The sequence below is a fragment of the Bactrocera dorsalis genome, chromosome 4 (genome assembly GCF_023373825.1).
Source record: "Bactrocera dorsalis isolate Fly_Bdor chromosome 4, ASM2337382v1, whole genome shotgun sequence".
NCBI classification, from domain to species: Eukaryota; Metazoa; Arthropoda; class Insecta; order Diptera; family Tephritidae; genus Bactrocera; species Bactrocera dorsalis.
In genome coordinates, this window is record NC_064306.1 from 68,964,501 (window position 1) to 68,982,895 (window position 18,395).

The 18,395-nt window shown below is 36.0% G+C and overlaps 4 protein-coding genes across 4 annotated transcripts; 1 reads left to right on the forward strand and 3 right to left on the reverse strand.

The window, feature by feature from the left end:
- Positions 1–1,968: 1,968 nt before the first annotated feature.
- LOC105225913 (sugar transporter SWEET1) lies at positions 1,969–6,202 on the reverse strand. The gene is made up of 4 exons (XM_011204594.3): positions 6,006–6,202; positions 5,260–5,853; positions 2,640–3,045; positions 1,969–2,565 (listed from the first exon to the last, which is right to left on the reverse strand). Exons 2-4 carry the CDS (start codon positions 5,427–5,429, stop codon positions 2,380–2,382), a joined length of 762 nt encoding a protein of 253 aa, XP_011202896.2. The 5' UTR covers positions 5,430–5,853; positions 6,006–6,202; the 3' UTR covers positions 1,969–2,379.
- Positions 6,203–10,786: 4,584 nt separating this feature from the next.
- On the reverse strand, positions 10,787–12,423 carry LOC105225912 (DDB1- and CUL4-associated factor 13). Its single transcript, XM_011204592.4, has 3 exons — positions 12,253–12,423; positions 11,482–12,196; positions 10,787–11,418 (listed from the first exon to the last, which is right to left on the reverse strand). The coding sequence occupies exons 1-3, from the start codon at positions 12,320–12,322 to the stop codon at positions 10,866–10,868; spliced, it is 1,338 nt and encodes a 445-aa protein (XP_011202894.2). The 5' UTR covers positions 12,323–12,423; the 3' UTR covers positions 10,787–10,865.
- A 206-nt stretch (positions 12,424–12,629) lies between these two features.
- Positions 12,630–14,818, forward strand: LOC105225911 (uncharacterized). The gene is made up of 5 exons (XM_011204591.4): positions 12,630–14,032; positions 14,102–14,182; positions 14,254–14,319; positions 14,369–14,443; positions 14,501–14,818. The coding sequence occupies exons 1-5, from the start codon at positions 12,764–12,766 to the stop codon at positions 14,645–14,647; spliced, it is 1,638 nt and encodes a 545-aa protein (XP_011202893.2). The 5' UTR covers positions 12,630–12,763; the 3' UTR covers positions 14,648–14,818.
- On the reverse strand, positions 14,819–18,334 carry LOC105225908 (uncharacterized). Its single transcript, XM_019990131.3, has 2 exons — positions 18,028–18,334; positions 14,819–17,963 (listed from the first exon to the last, which is right to left on the reverse strand). Exons 1-2 carry the CDS (start codon positions 18,136–18,138, stop codon positions 15,414–15,416), a joined length of 2,661 nt encoding a protein of 886 aa, XP_019845690.2. The 5' UTR covers positions 18,139–18,334; the 3' UTR covers positions 14,819–15,413.
- Positions 18,335–18,395: the final 61 nt, after the last annotated feature.

An 18,395-nucleotide genomic window follows, 5' to 3' on the forward strand; every position in this document is an offset into this window, starting at 1 on the left:
CAGTGACATCAATGCTATATAGTACGGGCAAGATCTCCTTGTATCTCCTGTCATCAAACAAACGATCGTCGCACTCGCGACTAGGCTCCCACGTCACTGTTGACAGTCATAATTTCGAAATTGTAGATAATTTCGTCTATCTTGGAACCAGCAATAACAACAACAAAAATGTCAGCCTCGAAATCCAATGCAGAATAACTCTTGCCAACAGGTGCTACTTTCAACTGAGCAGGTAATTGTGAAGTAAAGTCCTCTCTCGACGAACAGAGATCAAACTCTACAAGTTACTCATTGCTCCCGTCCTGCTATATGGTGTAGAGGCATGGACGATGACAACATCTGATGAGTCGACGTCACGAGTTTTCGAGAGAAAGGTTCTGCGGAAGATTTACGGTCCTTTGCGCATTGGCCACGGCGAATACCGCATTCGATGGCACGAAGACCTGTACGAGATATACGACGACACTGACATAGTTCTGTGAATTAAGAGACAGCGGCAAAAACACTCCAACTCTGAGAGTATTCGACGCAATACCCGCCGGGGGAAACAGGGGAAGAGGCAGACCTTCACTCCGTTGGAAAAACCAGGTAGAGAAGAACCTGGCTTTGCTTGGAATTTTCAATTGGCGCCACGATGTGAAAAAAAGAAACGATTGGCGCGCTGTTGTTAACTCGGCTATAACCAGTAAAAAGGCAGAAAAGTATTCCTTCCAGTTGACTTGACCATGGAAAAACCGACTAAAGCACTAATGGTGTACAATTGACTGTCTGGTAAATCCTGGGGTAGCTAGTCAAGGATTGTTAGGCTGTACATCATGATCGTGCGACCGATAATCACCCCAACCATCGAAGTTGCAACGACTTGCATGTATTGGGTGCAATGCGCACTTGTCCGACGGCAGAATTTGAAGTCATGCTTGAGTTACACCCATTCACCTAATAATCGATAATTTAGCCAAACACACACTGCTATAAATGATAACAGAAGGCTGTGGCAGAGGTAAGGTAATCACATCCCAGCGGATGAAAGAGCTAAGTGACAGTATTACCAGAAGGGTAAACTTCACCAAGAAGTTCAAGGTTACCCTTAGCAGCAAGGCTGAAATGATTCCACTTTTGAGCTACTGCTTAGGGATAGTAAAATCAAGTGGTACACCGAAGACTCCGAAACATCGGACGAACGTATAACCATACCTAGCGATAGTCAAGCGACACTTAAAGCAGCCTCTGTTTATAAAATGAAATCACTACTAGTGCGGGAGTGTAGAGGACGGCTGAATAGTCTAGCGGAACGTAATCAAGTGCAGTTTATCTGGGTGCCCGGTCACAAAGGTACAGCCGGGAATATACTGCATCCACTAACATGGTAGAACCTAAACCCTTCAACACGGTGGATCCCCATACCATAAAGGAGCTGCTCCGCGAGGAAGAAGGAGTAGGCAAAAAGAGGTATTAGCAACAACTCCAAGGCATGCACCATGCCAAATTGCTAATGTAGGGTTACAACCTCAGCTGGTTTAAATATGTCATCAACCACCCTAGGGACAAATTCAGACTACTTGTTGCAATTTACACTGACCACAGCAAGCTGAAGAAGTACTTACATATACATCAGCGACCTGACTTCTTTTGCAAATTACCGGTTCTGCGACAGGGAGCCTGAAACTCCAAAACACCTGCTAATTGATTACATAACAGTCTGCAGATGCATATTAAAAGCCCTTGGATCCATGTTTCCAAATAAGGATCACATCGCTTCGCTAGCACCCAGCAGTACTTTATCAATATGCTGGTGCTAGGTCTTTGTGATTTAGTAGAGTCGCGATGCAATCCTCGTCTATCTGTCTAATCTAATTCCTCCGCATATCGATTGTCGCTATAAAGCGGTAAGCTATCTCAAAAGGGGTTACGTGCATATAGCGTGCAAGAACTGCGCAACCCTAAAACCTCGAAATAATCGACAAATAATTAAAAAATCAAGCAAAACATGTTTTTATTTACAAACCAAATATACATGATGAAAACAATTGTTATTTTACATTAAAATACTTAATAAGTTGTTAATAAGTTTAACGGTTTACTTTAAGTGTATTTGGAAGATTTGTATTATTGTCAAAAATTGCAATCGAAGTATATAAATTGATTAATAAATTGTTTGCTTTTGGTGCAAATTTGGAATAATGCGTAATGCATGTTAAGTAGAATGTGCCATAGCAATTAGATTGTTGAAAGCACAAGCATATTATTGTAAACTAATTTAGATATTTATAACTAGTTGTATTTAAAGAAGAAAATTTCAATATCCCCTTCACTTATGTATTTACTTCAGCGACATCAATGTGTAGGCGCAGGCACAGCCACCGTTACATGGACACGTAATCAATTCTTCTTCTTGCTACCGACACTAGTCTTCGACGGGCTTGACGTTTTGCCTTGGGATGTTTTGTGCTCCAATGTGGATGGTGAATGCTTTACTGAAGACTCCGACACTGAGGGAGAGTTTGGGTAAATGGCGAATAACGATAACTGTATAGCGCTCAACGTGAATAAGAATAAATTTTGATACTAAAAGATAAGAACATAAAATTTACGATGTTAATTACAGTAATAATGAAAGGTAAATAATAAATTAATCTTACAGCCATCATGAAATTATGAATAGAAATTCCGTACAACGCCCACGATGCAGCTACTAGTGTGCCAGTGAATATAATTGGGAAAGGCATACCCTCTGTACTCTTCTTTTCGATAATTTTATTGAGATGCAATAGTGGCGATCCAACTAAAAATACTAATATCCCAGTGACGAGCATACCAAAACGGAATTCGATTTTTTTCGGATTTTCAATAGTCGCATACGCTAAACAGGCCACTGTAAAAGCTGCAGCAATGCCAATTTTCGACAATATTTTCCCTCTGAATTCACTCGAAGCATACCAATAGAATATACTCAAGAAAACGGCGCTGAGGGTAATGCCGAGAAGATTAACCTTAATAGTGGCAGCATCGCCCATCAATGTGCCCATCTTTAAAGTCAAAATCGAACTGCAATTAATAATTATAAATAATTATATTAGTAAATGCGTATTACAAGATAAATATAATTTAATGCAATTTATTTTTATTAACATTTAAATGCAAACTCATACTTTTCGCAGAGACGTTTATTATTGCAGTTATAATAAGGACAAAATAATATATTTTTATTCTTGGTTTTCTTCGAGGAGCATAGGTTGTGTACGTAACCGGAAATACATAGATTCAACGTAAACCTAATGAAATTTACTAGTGATACAGACCGGCTGTCATAGAAATATAGAATCAACAGGTAGATTTTGCATGGTGAGTAGATATGTATGTACATATGTCTCCTAAATAAATATGCATACCCTTGTACAGCATGCATTTTTGTACTCTTGAAACTTGTTGCTTCAAAGTGTAATAGTTTTGATCACCTAATGGTTGTATGTATCACATCAAAATAATCGAGTTAGCAGGGTATAAAATGCACGATGAACGTGGCACCGTCAACTTTCAGGTGAAATCACATATCTCGGAGCCCCACCCAACCGATTTCAACCAAATTTGTTACGTAACATGTTTATGCCAGAGTATTAAAATGGGCGAAATTGGACTACAACAACGCCTGCTTCGCATATAACACAATTGTAAATTCAATTTGAGACTTTCACTTTCCAGTATAAAAATAAATTACTATATCAGGATAAAACTTTGCAGAAATAGTGCATTTGAGGTATGCCACCTTATGACTTAAAATTGCATTTACCGAATCAAAACTGCTCAATCCCTTAGGCACAGGATATGTGAACCCTGTGAATTTTTACCGAAAATATTGGAGAATGTGTGAGATATGTATGTATGTATGTACATATTTGAAATTCAGAGATAATCCTTTCCTGATAGTATTACTATATATGTATGTATGTATCTGAGTGTCAAAAATGGATTGAATCGGGTCAATATTTCCCTTAGCCCCAAATACCTAATATAAAGATTTTCAAACTTTCGGGTGATTTTATATCGTACACGTCAGTCAATTAATGTGAGTTATTTTAATAAAATTGAGAGTGTGTTTTTTTATAACGGTGCATATTTGTGCTTAGAATGAATAAAATTGAGTGAAAACCCTCATACATATGTATGTATGTATAACTAACAAGCCTGGCCATGCCATGTACCTGAAGGTACTTCCCTGACTTTAATCCTTGCAAGTTGCAAGAGTATAAAATGTTCGGTTATACACGAACTTAGCTCTTCCTTGCTTGTTTATAATACAAGATAATACTAAAACGAAGGAATTACAACTACACATGCATATATGTATGTATGTATATATTTTTTTTGTTGTACGTTTGAATTTATATTCATAATATCTCTTGCTCTATCTGGCACGATAGCATTATCATTCTTACAGAAACAGCACGTATTTTACGATTACGATTTCTGCCTATTTCTTATCAAGTCATTTCGACTTTAACGAAACATATAAATACCCATATATGTACATATGTATATGCATGTGCATAGATACGTAAACGTAATTTCAACAAGGCTTATCAGTGCTCAAAGATTGCAAATCAAGTTGCATTAGGTTATTACGTAAGTACTTTTTAGGGTAAATCCTTAAAACTTTCAACTCATTGTGATTACTTTAGAGACAAATGATCGGAACGGAATCGTTGGAAGAGATTGGCCCTATAATCAGAGTATTAATCACGGTTATGTCTAAACTAAGAAAGTAGGTCGGTGATCTCGCATTAATCTTAAGTTTTATGTTATGTTATTTAAATTTTTATCCTCCATTTAACAATGGAATGGAGCCTAACTTTTTCAGCAACAAGCGCAATTCTGATTTCTAACTCAATTCAACTAAATATGTAAATACATAGACTGCTCTAATCTTTAGTAAATACAATACTGTATTTGTAAATACATACATACATACGTCTATATAGCCATACATATTTGTTTACGATGTCCGGCACACAGTTTATTTCCTTACTATTAGGACGCAATCACAATTTCACCGGTAACAACAAGCACTTGCACTTATGCACATTTGCATTCACATAAGTACATGTTTGTTGTTTTTCTATTCCATTTGGCTTCCCACGACTGACCGTACAAATCAAGGTAATCCAGCATGTAGCCTCAATGATATATATACATAACTACTACTACTATACTATTGCAATGTTTATGAACTAACAATAAAAGCCTTTCACCTGTAATACTTACAGTACGACACCACCGAGAAATGGTTCTGGGGGATATCCATCACTACGCCCCCTTTTGCGTATGTCATTTAGCAAAATTACAACGGACAGAAATTGTAAAGTTGTAATCGTTCCGGCAACTTTTGCGAGTGCATGACTATAAGGAGCCAATATATTGCTTAGTGCTTCCATACTTCTTGTTGTTGTTTGGCGTTCTGTTACTCAAAATTCTATATCCTTGTCAACGAAGATTTTTTCTTCTTATTGCACAGAAATGAATGCAGTTGTGGAAGCTCTACTAAATTTCTACACCGCTCTCACGATTTCTCAAAAAACTCTCTTCCCACTTTGTTCGTATTTTTATGCAAATGTCAAGTTCAAGAGCACTTCCGCCGCCGGCACACTGCACTGTTATTTAACACGTCCTCCTGTCAATTCAATTTAACTCATACACACCCTCACCGTAAATTTGTTTTTGTTATTTTTTCGATATGAAAAAAAGTGCGCTTCGCCGAACACTTGAAATTTTGTTGTTTTATTTCGATTTTTGTCCCGATTTTCCACTTTACTTCGCCACTCTTAATGGACTGGATTTAATTGCTTTTATTTAGTGCACCTGAAATTTTGTTTAAAAATTGTATTTTTTTATAAAAATTGTCAGTAGTTGTTCAATGTCATTCCTGTTCAATATGAACAAATATAAATCGCTTATTAAGTTCAAGTGATAGAGATACAGTATTTTTCACTTTAGTCACATGCTTTACGTACAATGAACCAATTATTGCTTTCAAGTATTTTATTCTAATCTCATTTTGTGCAAGTACTATTGATATTATGTAAAAAAGAGCCTTTATTCAGAAAAAAATTAGGAACAAAAACGCGTTCAATGCACAAAACGAAAACACGACGTTTCTACTCGAATGTGGGCCACCTTCTGAGCTATCAAATGTGACTGTAGCTACTACACTACATATTCGATTAAATTCATGCTTGCTAAAACTTGAAACGACAACAAACGACAAAAACTATAAACGCCGGGAGATGGACAGCTTGATACGTCGTTTGCTAGAGAGCAGTACATGTGCATATGTATACGTACATATACATATGTAGATAGAACGTATTCTGAAAGTAGATATGGGCATTTCCACCGGAATGTTCACCAAAGGCAAAATTTTTAAAATTATTAAAATTACAAAAAAATCTTTGCATATTTTCATAGGAAAATAATCAGATTTAATGCACATAACATTTTTTATATATACATACATACATATGTATCTCGTAAATGACAAGAGCTATTGAAAAAATGTGCATGACAAACGTGTAAGAAATTTTATTTTCTATGAGAAAGGTCCGAGGTCAAAATCGCTATCATTAATACTTCTCGAGATATTCGGCTTTTTAACTAAGGCTTTATAGAATTTTTATAGATGGTATGTATTAAAAAATCATGAAAATTGCATACAACCTTACTTAAAAAGCCGAATATCTCGAGAAGTAGGCCTTTAGGAGTCTCATTGGGATACCACCGCATCTAAATTTCCCTCACTCTATTGGCTCCTCTCTGAGCCATCCCGTACCTCTGATGAAGTTCATTAGTATGAAAAGTTTTATCTGTGCAACTTCCAAGACGTCGTCACGAACCTCCCCACCGATACTTGGTAATCTATTTTTGATAGAGTTCAATATAATATTAAATATTTATAGAGGCATATAAATTCCCTCTTTTCCGGAATCTAATTGTAGGACGGTGCCTGTTCTGGCTAGTTCATCTGCTTCACAGTTCTCAGGTATAGCGTTATGTCTAGGAATATTTTGCTGGTTTGTCGTGAAATAGGCCGTTAGAGCCACTAATAGTTCAAAACATTATTTCGCTAACTTTGCCGAAATCCTAATTGGCTTTAGTGACCCCCTAGCCGCCAGGCTTTCTGTACATATAAGTAGATGTATATATAAATATATTTCTTGTTGTGAGCACACTTCGTGTCCGAACGAGAAGGCTCTCTTTAATTGCTGTGATCTCCGCTTGGAAGATCCTATAGTGGTCTGGTAGACGGAAGACGATTTTGATATCTATTTATTTAAAAAAAATTCTAGAAATTCTTTTAGAAATAATTTTAAAGGCATCAATTCGCCATGTTTCAAAGTCAGTAACATTTTGCCTCAGGATTGAAATCGGCGTTTGAGTTATTACCCGCAAAAACGCTTCCAACTTCTGTCCCATGCGATTTTCTTTTTTACAATTATTTTGCAAATGAAAATTGTTTCAAAATCAACCGTAACAAAATTTAAAAACATTTTAGTTGATTGTTGCTGTTGTTGTTGTAACGGTAGTCCCTGTGGGGTGGTAAGGTTTAGAAAAGTTCTCATCGGGATCAACCAACGGTAGGCCCGGGAAACGAGGTGTTTGCACGGGGTCGGACCATAGGGAGAAAGTTATCAGATGTGTAGGGTTAGCTGGGCATGCAGAGAGGTGGTTAGAGTCATGCGGGGAGTTGTTACATGCTGGACATATATTTGGTATGTGAGGGTCGATTCTGGATAAGTAGCCTGCTAGAATATCCAGAACGAAGCTGCGTAAAGGCACCTCGGTTAGGTTAATACATTTTAGTTTATGATTTTTCTTATTTAAAATTTGTGCGATTGCCGCGTTCGGCATGATGGAAATGCCCATAAACAATTCTACCAGGTGTTGTTGGATGAGTACGAGTATTAAACTAGTATTCTCAACAAGTACTCATGCACAAATGTTAACATAGACAGGTTGAGAGAGAGCGCAGTACTAGTACATATGTATGTACGAGTATGCATATGTAGATAAAACGTATTTCGAAAGTAGAATGACAATTAAACCAGAGCTTATGAGAGAACTCTTTTAAGTTCTCTGATTAAACAAGGTGTTTCTAGAAGAATATTAAATTTGTACTTAACAGAAATGACCCATGCAAAAATGTGTTTGTGCCATGAGTCAAGACCCATGACACAGCTGATACGCCTCACAATTGCAAGTCATACTGACGTGCCTAAACAAAAGCGACAAATGCAAATTACTGCCAAAAATTCCTCATGGCCATCATGATGGATTGTATGGTGTGTAACTAAATAAACGCAGCGCAACGCTGAGCATTGAAAAATTTGATTTTGACAGGGCTTTAAGAAGTAATTTTTGTAATTCTTCTTAAAAATATCTTGTCGCGCGATGTTTAATGCTTGTACAAGAGAATGAATGTATTAATAAATTAATTTCTTTTGTACTAATTGTACAATTTAAGTTGGAATTTGACGTATTGTTGTCGTTTTATTTACGACTTAAAACGCGACTTAAACTTATCAAAAGTCATACTTAAGCGTTGTACAGATCTCCATCTTGATATGGCGAAGTTGGTTGGACAGGGATATGACGGAGCAGCAAACATGTCAGGGCATTTAAGTGGAGTACAAACCAGGATAAGACAACTGTATCCAAAAGCACGATATGTTCATTGCGCTAGTCACCGATTGAACCTTGCCCTTTTTAATACTATGTCATTACCTTCAATACGGAACTGCCTTGGTATTGTCAATGAAATAGCAAATTTATTTAGAAACCATTCAAATGCAAACACAACTTTCCAGGACGTTATACAGAAGCACGCACCAGAAAGCAAAAAAAGACGACTTTTTCGCCTTTGTGAAACAAGGTTTATAGAAAGGCATGAAAGCATTATAAGCTTTGTGGAGCTTTTCAAATTCATTGTACTAAGTTTGGAAATAATTTCGAGTAAGACATGGTCCATTTCTTCTAAAGCATCAGCCTTCTTAGCAGCGGTAGAGAAAAGCGATTTTTTGCTTAGTCTATTCGTCTGTGAGCAATTGTTCAGCTTAACGCTGCCACTGTCTGTGCAACTCCAAGAAAAATCTATGGATTTTGTATCAGCAATGAACCGAGCCAAAGAATTAATAAGAACTCTGCACCAGATAAGAGAAACAGCGGATGGTTTTTTCAACGATATTTTCCAAACAGCATCACAAATGTTTAAAGATCTTTTTCACATAGATCTTGTAGTGCCTAGAGTGACTTCGCGTCAAACTACTCGTTCTAATCCACCTTGCACAACCCTTGAAAGCCACTTCAGAGTTACAATATTTATTCCATGCGTTGATGCTCTGATTCAAAACATGACAGAACGTTTATTAGTGAATGAGGATATGCTCTCGTCATTTCAAATTCTACTCCCAGGTTTTGCTGCAATTGATAATGCCGAAGAATTAAAAAATTTAACTATTTACTTCGAGGAGCAAATATCAATGACAGCATTAAAATCAGAGTATCGATTGTGGTGTGCCAGCTTATAAACAATAGATCCAACCATAGACGTGTTGAAATTCCGTTTCCTTCGAAAGAACTTCTTCAACCTTAAAAAGAATAAAAACTTGACCACGCAGTGTGATGGGCAATGAGCGGCTGAGTGCACTTGCTGTTATTGCAGTGCACTGGGATATTAAAATAGATCCAGATGAAGTAATTAATGATATGGCAAGCAAGAAGAAAAGAAAAATATTACTTATTTAAGTTACAACTATCAAATAATTTAAGTAATATGTATATGAATTTATATTGTTTTTTTTTAATAAACAGAAAATTTAAAGTTTATATATGTTTTTACTTCAGCCCCCCCCGAAATGAAAAGCTGGCTACGGGCCTGTGTATGTAAATACATATGAATGTACGTACATATACATATGTATAGATGTAGATATAACAGATTCCGAGAGTAGATATGCAATTAAACAATTTTCTGGTTGGACGAGTATTAAATTTGCTCTCAATATAAATAACACATGCACAAATATATATGTATGTATATACATATATATTTATTAATTTACATATTCATTAAAGCAAGTGAATTATTGACACTAGTGAAAGTACCCTGTAAAAATCGGATTATCCAAAGAATACATAATCTTAGATCGCTCCATTACGAGCAATGGATTACTCCACAAAACTCCGAACTAAATGTATTTAATAGTCCTTTAAGCATTGCATGTCCTTGTGAGGGACCACTGCTTTCGAATTTCTAATACATAGATAGAAAACCGAGCATTTTTTAAGCTCTTTTCGACCTTCGAAACGAGAGCAAAGAGAGTGATCTTCTTTATCTTCAGAAAGAGCACAAAGAGAGTAAGTTCTCTGATACAGGGTTATATATTCTATTTGAATCGTTGTTGTTATAGAGGAATAAGCCACAATGTTAGGAAAATCCCGATCTCTCTGATTATATAAACGCCTAAGATAAGGCTACATTTAAAAATTAACTCTTTTGGAATCTCCACAAAATATACATATACATATGTACATGATAAGAAATTGGTGCATTTAAAAATTAGCTTAGTTTTTGGAACTCCCAGAAAAATAGATTCAAATCAAGATTGAAGGTGCGACTGACAGTTTTATACTGTTGAAATATATGTATTATCAATACATATGTCTGTTTTTCAAGAGTACTTCTGGTTGCAGATTGTAATCATTGCATACTTAAAAATATACATTTAAAAAAGAAATGTTATTTTTTTATTTTTTTTTTACATAAACAACTATATTTATGAGCTTCAATATGGAAAATATACAAAAATAAGAACTGTTTAAACATCTTCTCGCAAAACCGGCTTCTCTTTTTCTGATACAAACGGCACTTTTCCGGGTTTGGAGTGCTTTCGAACATTTGCCTCCTTCACCTTTTCTTTGTCCTTGATAGCCCGTATTTTGCGTTGTGCGTTCAACACGTGTTTCGGCACCTGGCGATGACGAGCAATACGCTTTATTTGGGGGTGAGCGGCAAATTTCTCTTTTAATTTCTCTTGATAGTTGAAAGCGACACGTTCGCGTGGTCTTATGACACCTAATTTTTCGGACGCATTTGACTTCCACATGCGTATGTTCATTTCATCAGAACCGGAGAATATATAACGATTATCTAGCGACCAAGCAATGCAAACCACATGCTGCATACGTTTTGTATGGTAAATTTCTCTCGAATGACTATGATGGACATTGTAAATACGTATAGTTTTATCGTAACTTCCTGAAACGAATTCTTTGCCTGTGGGTGAATAATCCACATCCGTTACTGCAGATACGTGATCAAAATGAATTTTGAGAGGGTTCTTAAGCTGGCGTGTGTCGAACGTATAAAGGCTGCAAATAAATATAAAGATTTAGTATCTCTACAAAATTAACAAATATACTTATAGCATTTACTTGCAGTCCTCATTCGCAACAGTGAAATTGAATGCTTCCATTGGGTTCCAAGCAAGTTTATTGCTTTTCATAGTTAAAACGATTTTTCGCAATGGTAGAGCTTCTCGTTGGTCATAAAGTATAATGCTTCTATCGCTGGCACAGCACGAAAGTAGGGATGTTTCAACTTGATTAAATGCAACTGTGTGTAATGTGTCTACACCCCATTTAAGAGTTTTTAGTGGATCATTCCGATTTTCATCCCAAATAGCACATACCTCTCCACATGTGGCATAAATCGACTCATTTCGATGATGGGAAATGCCAGTAAGAATTGTGCGTGATAAAATAGTATTTACTGGTTCTTCCTCTTCATCCACATCCGGCATATCATTCTTCCATACTTTAATAGTTTTGTCATCGCCGACTGTGAAAAAGCGATCACCATTTACCGAGTAAACAATTCCACGAACGAAACCATCATGAGCAACGAAATTTCGTATACTAGCACGATTCGCTAAATCCCAAATTCGAATTTCGCCATCATAAGCGCCAGTGACAAGCGTAGAAAGCTGCTTTGGGTGCTTTCCGAAACATGCGACACCATCTCGGTGACCACTTAAATTACCTACGAAGGGTTTAGCAAATACACGTTCTAGCTTCGTGGCATTTAAGGCACGAACGTATTCTCGAGCGGTTTCCATAGGATGCAATTCAGGATCGAAATTCCTTGGCACTGAAATAAATAACTTTTCTTAATAAATCGATTTGTATTTTCCACTTCAGACATACTTCTATGATTCTGTAATTTGGTTTCGCGGACATATTGGTCCGGATTTCTACTTATCATTTTAACTTTCATTGTTATATTTTGTTTATATGAGGTATTTATTAATAAAGTACGTATCAAGAATAAAAGTCAAAATAAAAACACGATGCGCACAGTTCTCCCATAAACAGCTGCTAAATACAGAGATGCATTAAATCGGCATTGATAAATGGTGGTTCATAGAAATTCTAGAAATGTTTAGCTACATATTTTTATTTATTTTTAATTTATTTATGTTTTAAATCTAATCAGGGACTATTTCGTGTCTCTAAATATAAAAAATTAGGACAATATTAATTTAAAACTATTGAACTTCTTACCGAATTTGGTATTCCTAAATTTATCGATTACTTGTGTATTAATTTAAAATATATCGATTTTCAAAAATATTTAGCGTAGCTAAGATTTATAACTGTTTTTTCATGGAGTAAAAGTTTGTTGAAATTTTCCATTCATTGATTATTTTCATCAACTATGGCTAAAATAGAAAGACGAAAGGAAATCATATCCATTACACATTTCATTAATCCTCATCTATTTTGGTATCACAAAATAGACGCTTGCAGCAATGATTATCACTCCATACATAGAATTGAAAAGGAACTTGCCGAACACTACAACAACCACAAAGGTTGTGCACAGGCAATACGTCGTCCGCAATTAAATACTCTGGTAGCTGTAAAATTTCTCACTTGGAATAAATTAATACGTGCTCGGGTAGATCATATAGCTAGTTATGGAAAAAATGTAGTGGAAGGTCAATTCATAATGTGGGCTGTAGATTATGGATTTCCATTTCAAACAAAAGCAGATCACATTTTTCGGTTACCCAATAAATTGACAACACCTGTTGATTACATTCGTTGCGGTGGTTTGGCAAATGTCGTCCCAGCTGAAGAGTTTTTCATGAAGAATACAATGGTGAAGAAAGTATCAAAGAAATGGCATCAACGTGCTTATGATATCATTGAGAAAGCCATAAATGATTCAGAAAGTATAGTATTTATCAAAGAATTTGCTTTGGACAATCAAGATTGGGGGGAATTAATAATCAAAACTAATATGGGCGTTAAATATCGTGTAAAGGATCACTTAATATCCTTGCATTTAGCAACTGCAACTGAATCGAATTTCAGAGATGAATGTCAAAAATTAAAGACCACCAAAATTGCACCATGGATGTGCAATAACGGTAACAGCAAATTTTATACAAATCGAGCTTATATTTTTCCCGGTGTTGTTGGCATAACACATAATCCAAGCAAATGTCCAGAATTGACGTATGACATTAAAGCAAAAGAAAAAGTAGATGATTGGTATGAGCGGAATCAAATTAAATCTGGACAGGAGACTGAATTCCTTGATACAACTAATGAGTTTATGGCAGAGGAAGATAATAATGAAAAAGATTTTGAGAATATCGTAAAAGATGAAGCACCGCAACATATCCAGCTTGCTGGTATACTTTCAAAATCTAGAGCAGAAAAATCTGATAATGGTCACATTTCAGCGCCGCCTGTGCCCGATGGCGAAAATTTTGAAATTTCCACTGAAAGTAAAAAATCTAACAGAACTATAGAAACTATCGAAAGTGAAATTAGCTCAATTAGGTATTTGCAATTAGAAAATTCTACAGCGAATACTCTTAATTTTCCAAATATTATAAATCACGATATTGCGGAGAAGACAGAATTGGGTAAAAGAGAAATGGAAGCTAAGGACATATTTTCCAAGCAGAATGAAGTAATATACATATGTATGTGCATTTATCATTCATTCATAACATTATTTTATCTTATATTTGTGGAAAAGGTAGAAGATAACAACAAATCATGTCCCACATTAGGTGATGTTAGTGAATATGCTAGGCATTTGATCACTTTTCGAAAACAGGTAATATTGACTTACATATGCTATACATAGACGGTACATATGTATATGATATGATAATTCAAATTTAACAGTACATTGATAGAAAAATGGAAGAAGATGCATTAAAAGATGCTTATGCATGCAACTTTGCTAAGAAGGTAATCATACCGGATCTGTTGTATAGTTAATAATCTTATTTTCTAATAGGATATTGACATAAATCGGGATGATAACTTAAAATTGGCATCTTCAACTAAGTCGAGACTACAATCTAATCGAGAGGCATGTATAAATTTTACTTAAAATCGCAAACTTAGTTTTAAGAGTTAATTTTTAAAGGTTACAAGTGTGAACTCAACTTTCCATGGGCTACGAATGATACCAGCCGGATATGACTTCATGAATTTGTGTGATTATAACGATGAAGAGCATTGGCACTGCAGGAAGAGTACACTCAATGATCGCACCCCGCACATTGATTTTTAAGATTGTATTCAGCTGCATCATTTCATAAATTTTTACCACGAGCATCCCAGGGCCGGATCCACTAAAGTACTGTACTGTTACCCTACATATTCATATGTATATACCTACCTGTAATTATAATCATAACTTAATATCGCAATTCGTTTAAAAATAAAATACAGATCCAATGAATTATTATTTTCAACTCGAGTTATATATTTCCAAAATTTATTTTCCAAATGTTTGGAATTTAATTTCTAAACAAAAAAATGATTGAAACAACTAATGAGAAATCAGCTTTTATACACAGTCAGAATTTATAGTATGTACTAAAAAGTGTAAATACATAAATATGTATATTATTTATATGAAACTAAAATTGTTTAAATTAAACTGAGATATTTCTATACATTTTTAACATTGGTTTACATTTGTATTTCCAAATACGCACATTTCTCAAGTGTATATACAATTGTATCCTGCGAAATGTCAACATTTGATTCCTTTCAGCATTAAGGTGGTAGGGAGAAACAGACAGTTACGTACGTTATAAAAAATGGTCGAGTTTTAATGCAAATTAAGGTAGTGCATTTAAGGTACACATTTTCGTAACACTACACCAAAAGTAAAACGTATGTATGTATGCTATTTATAGTATTAAAATAAAAGACATATATAATTATTAAAGAAAATGTGTAAATGCACTTTACATACAATTGCTGTTTTCCAAAATATTCTAAGTGAAATAACTTCAAGATATAACGATATTCTGATTCTAGCTTATAATTCATCTTGCGAATGCCGTAAAGGTTAAATTGTTAATTACACTGCGTTTAAAATGTTTAACTTCCTGTTGTTGCACATGCCTCATTTCGTGTGATTGTAACTCAGAAACACTGCTGAAAAGATGGCTACAATAAAGGCACTGGTGAGAAGTAGTAGCCATCGGAAATCCATTAAAAACATTTTTCTTATCTCTATCACGTTTTTCAACTTTAACTGATTGATTAGTAAAACCTGGTATTGCTTTCTCATGGTTTTTACTATTGTTGGCAGTGTTGGATATTTGAGTTTGCTTCTTCGCCGCTAATGCAAGCAGTTCCTGTAACCATGTCGGACTGGCAGCTTCGGGGTTTCCGATATCCAAATTTTCTGGCTTGGATAAATTTATGGATTTCTCGGAATTAATTTTAGTACATTCGATGTTTAAGCGCTGCCTTTTAGGGTTCATTGCTGACTCACACTCCTTAAGCGTCAATTCGCTGTTCTCGGCTAGACAAGTCGCCACTCTTTTGCGCTTTTGTTTGCATTTGTGTCGTTGTCGATCGTGTTCTTCAAACTCTGCGATGTTCACAAAGCGCAACATGCAGATTTCACATCGCAAATTGTCATAAAAGGCATGAGCACGTAGTAAATGCAGGTTTAAGCGATGAAATCCCTTAAATAGTTCTACACAGAAATTGCATTTGTATCGTTGTGTCGGCAACTGTTTCAGAGGTGGCTTCACTTTAACTTTAACCAATGCTGCTTGGACAGCTTTTTTTGTCAATTTTCGCTCTCGTCGAGACTGTGGTTGATCATTTTTCTGGGCAACAGTCTGTTGAGGAACTGACATTTTCCGTTTGGTATTGAGTTCTTTTGAAGTTAGAATAGGTTTTGGCTTTTCAAATTTAGATTTTGTTTCGCTGCAACTATGTTTTATTCGTTTCAGTTCAGGTTCTGATGAAGACGAAACTGTCGTTATTAAATCTGTCTCCGAAACAAGAGTTTCTGTATTTTTTGCGATAACCAATTTAGAATGTGTGTTCTGATGTTTTACATAATTAAAATAACCGGTGACAATTTTGAGGCATTGAATGCATTCGAAAAAATATTGTTTGCGCGAGGTTATTTGATATATGCGCGCCGTACGTTTTAGTTCCTTTTCCTTCTTTGCACCACAATTTGTGAATAAATTCCGCAATTGGGTAATTTGCCGAAAGTGTTCTCTACATTCTATAGCTTTGTGAGAGCATAACATGTGCCGCAAAAGTCCTGTATGTTGTGAACCGCATTTTTCTTTACATACTGGACATTTAAGAGTCTGCATCATTGGATCTTTTAAAGATTTCGACTCTTCGGCATGCTTTTGCATAACATGCTCCTTATGTATCTTAAAAACGGCATCAATGCAGCCACAGAGCTGGCATTCATAATATATGTAACGTTGCATGTATCGCAACCTAATAGTCATAGCGGAATCCTGTGCGCAACGAGGACGCTCCGACAAAACTTTACCATTGTAAGAACGATGCTTTCGACGCAAATGATGTATTAGACGCTCACTGTCGGCGAATTCTGCTTTACAAACCGGACATTTAATAACAGCTTCCAACCCGTCTGGTTGAGCATTCTCCACTAAAACTGGAGGAGATATTTTAATATTATTTATACTTCTCAAGGGCGGAGAAAGCTGAGTAGTATTTACACACTCATTGTCCTTAGTAGTTGTCGTGTCTTTTTGTTTGATTGGACTGCACTCTGGATCAGTAACTTGAACATCTGAATCGCTGTCACTTGAGACCAAACTTAGACTGGCAATTAAATTCATCTGGCCATGTTGGTATTTTCCTTTTCGAGATTTCTGTTTTCTTCTCCCATCCTTGTGTGTATTTTTGTCATTATCAGGTTCAACCTTCCGAAAAATAATTTCCTCTTCATCTGTGTCTGGTGTGTTTTGAGGTGTCAGCCGTGATGGAACTTTGTCTGCTTGTATATCTTCTTCAGCGTCCAAATCAATTACGGCCAAAACCTTATATGAAGTGCAATTTTCGGTTAGGTTTGAAGCTATACTCTTTGTTGTGGCAGTGATTTTAGTTGAGGTAGTATTTTCTGTGGCAGTAATATTTAGATTGGTCTTTTCATTTGTGGTTGTGGTGGCAGTAATGTCCTTTTTGGGGGAAACGCTGGTGCGTATTTTTACAGCTGACTGCACAACGCACCTTGGTGTCGAGGATATTGGTAACGCTGGTGAAGGAGTGTTTTCGCGTGACGTCAGCACTTCAATAACTTCGTCTCCAATGTTAACAGCTACACCAGCCGTAGCTGCCACTAAAGTTTGTTGTCGTAGGCTCGTAGTATTCCATTCACCTCCACCACCGCCTGCTCCAACTACCATTAAGCGTTTCATTAGGCGGTGCTGCTCCACTTTTTCGAAAAATAAATTGTACAATAATTCGTCGTCATCGACGATTATACGTTCCTCATTATCTTCATTCTCATTCAACCTATGAAAATTGTGCAGCCGCTCTTCACAGTCGTGACAAATATTGCCTAATGTAGGCGTAGTATAAAGTAACTGAAACAATAAATAATAGATCAGAGATTTTCACACACTAGCCTCCGACAGCTTTAGGGCTTACATTATCGTCACATCGCTTTTGACTAAATTTCCGGAGCTCTTTGACTGTGTATTTAAGATTCTTTTCCGTACGGCATATACGGCAAAAGTGCATGACTTTTGATTGTTGCATGAAACGCTCCGAAATACTACCCAAATAGGCTAACTAAGTAATTATTTAGCAAAAATATAAAACTTATGAATGATGAAACAAAAACTGAAGAAAAATGTAATAGTAAGAAAATGCTATCACACTCTAAAGGCGCGTATATAAGTGCGGCGATTATCGGTGAACTGTCAATTGTGTTTATACGTTCCCTGTGACAAAGGCAAACAAAAAGAAATACCATAACAAAATCTGTAGTTACCCGCCACTTTTGGCATGATGTG

Coding starts and splice junctions, on each gene's coding strand:
- LOC105225908 (XM_019990131.3), bottom strand. CDS start 18,138: ATGCAACAATCAAAAGTCATGCACTTTTGCCGTATATGCCGTACGGAA. Junction 17,964..18,027: donor AAAAGCGATGTGACGATAAT/GTAAGCCCTAAA, acceptor TTATTGTTTCAG/TTACTTTATACTACGCCTAC.
- LOC105225911 (XM_011204591.4), top strand. CDS start 12,764: ATGGCTAAAATAGAAAGACGAAAGGAAATCATATCCATTACACATTTC. Junction 14,183..14,253: donor TGATCACTTTTCGAAAACAG/GTAATATTGACT, acceptor CAAATTTAACAG/TACATTGATAGAAAAATGGA. Junction 14,320..14,368: donor CATGCAACTTTGCTAAGAAG/GTAATCATACCG, acceptor ATTTTCTAATAG/GATATTGACATAAATCGGGA.
- LOC105225912 (XM_011204592.4), bottom strand. CDS start 12,322: ATGAAAGTTAAAATGATAAGTAGAAATCCGGACCAATATGTCCGCGAA. Junction 12,197..12,252: donor CAAATTACAGAATCATAGAA/GTATGTCTGAAG, acceptor TATTTATTTCAG/TGCCAAGGAATTTCGATCCT. Junction 11,419..11,481: donor GTTGCGAATGAGGACTGCAA/GTAAATGCTATA, acceptor ATTTATTTGCAG/CCTTTATACGTTCGACACAC.
- LOC105225913 (XM_011204594.3), bottom strand. CDS start 5,429: ATGGAAGCACTAAGCAATATATTGGCTCCTTATAGTCATGCACTCGCA. Junction 3,046..5,259: donor TTTCTCGGTGGTGTCGTACT/GTAAGTATTACA, acceptor TATTAATTGCAG/TTCGATTTTGACTTTAAAGA. Junction 2,566..2,639: donor TTCATAATTTCATGATGGCT/GTAAGATTAATT, acceptor CTTATCTTTTAG/TATCAAAATTTATTCTTATT.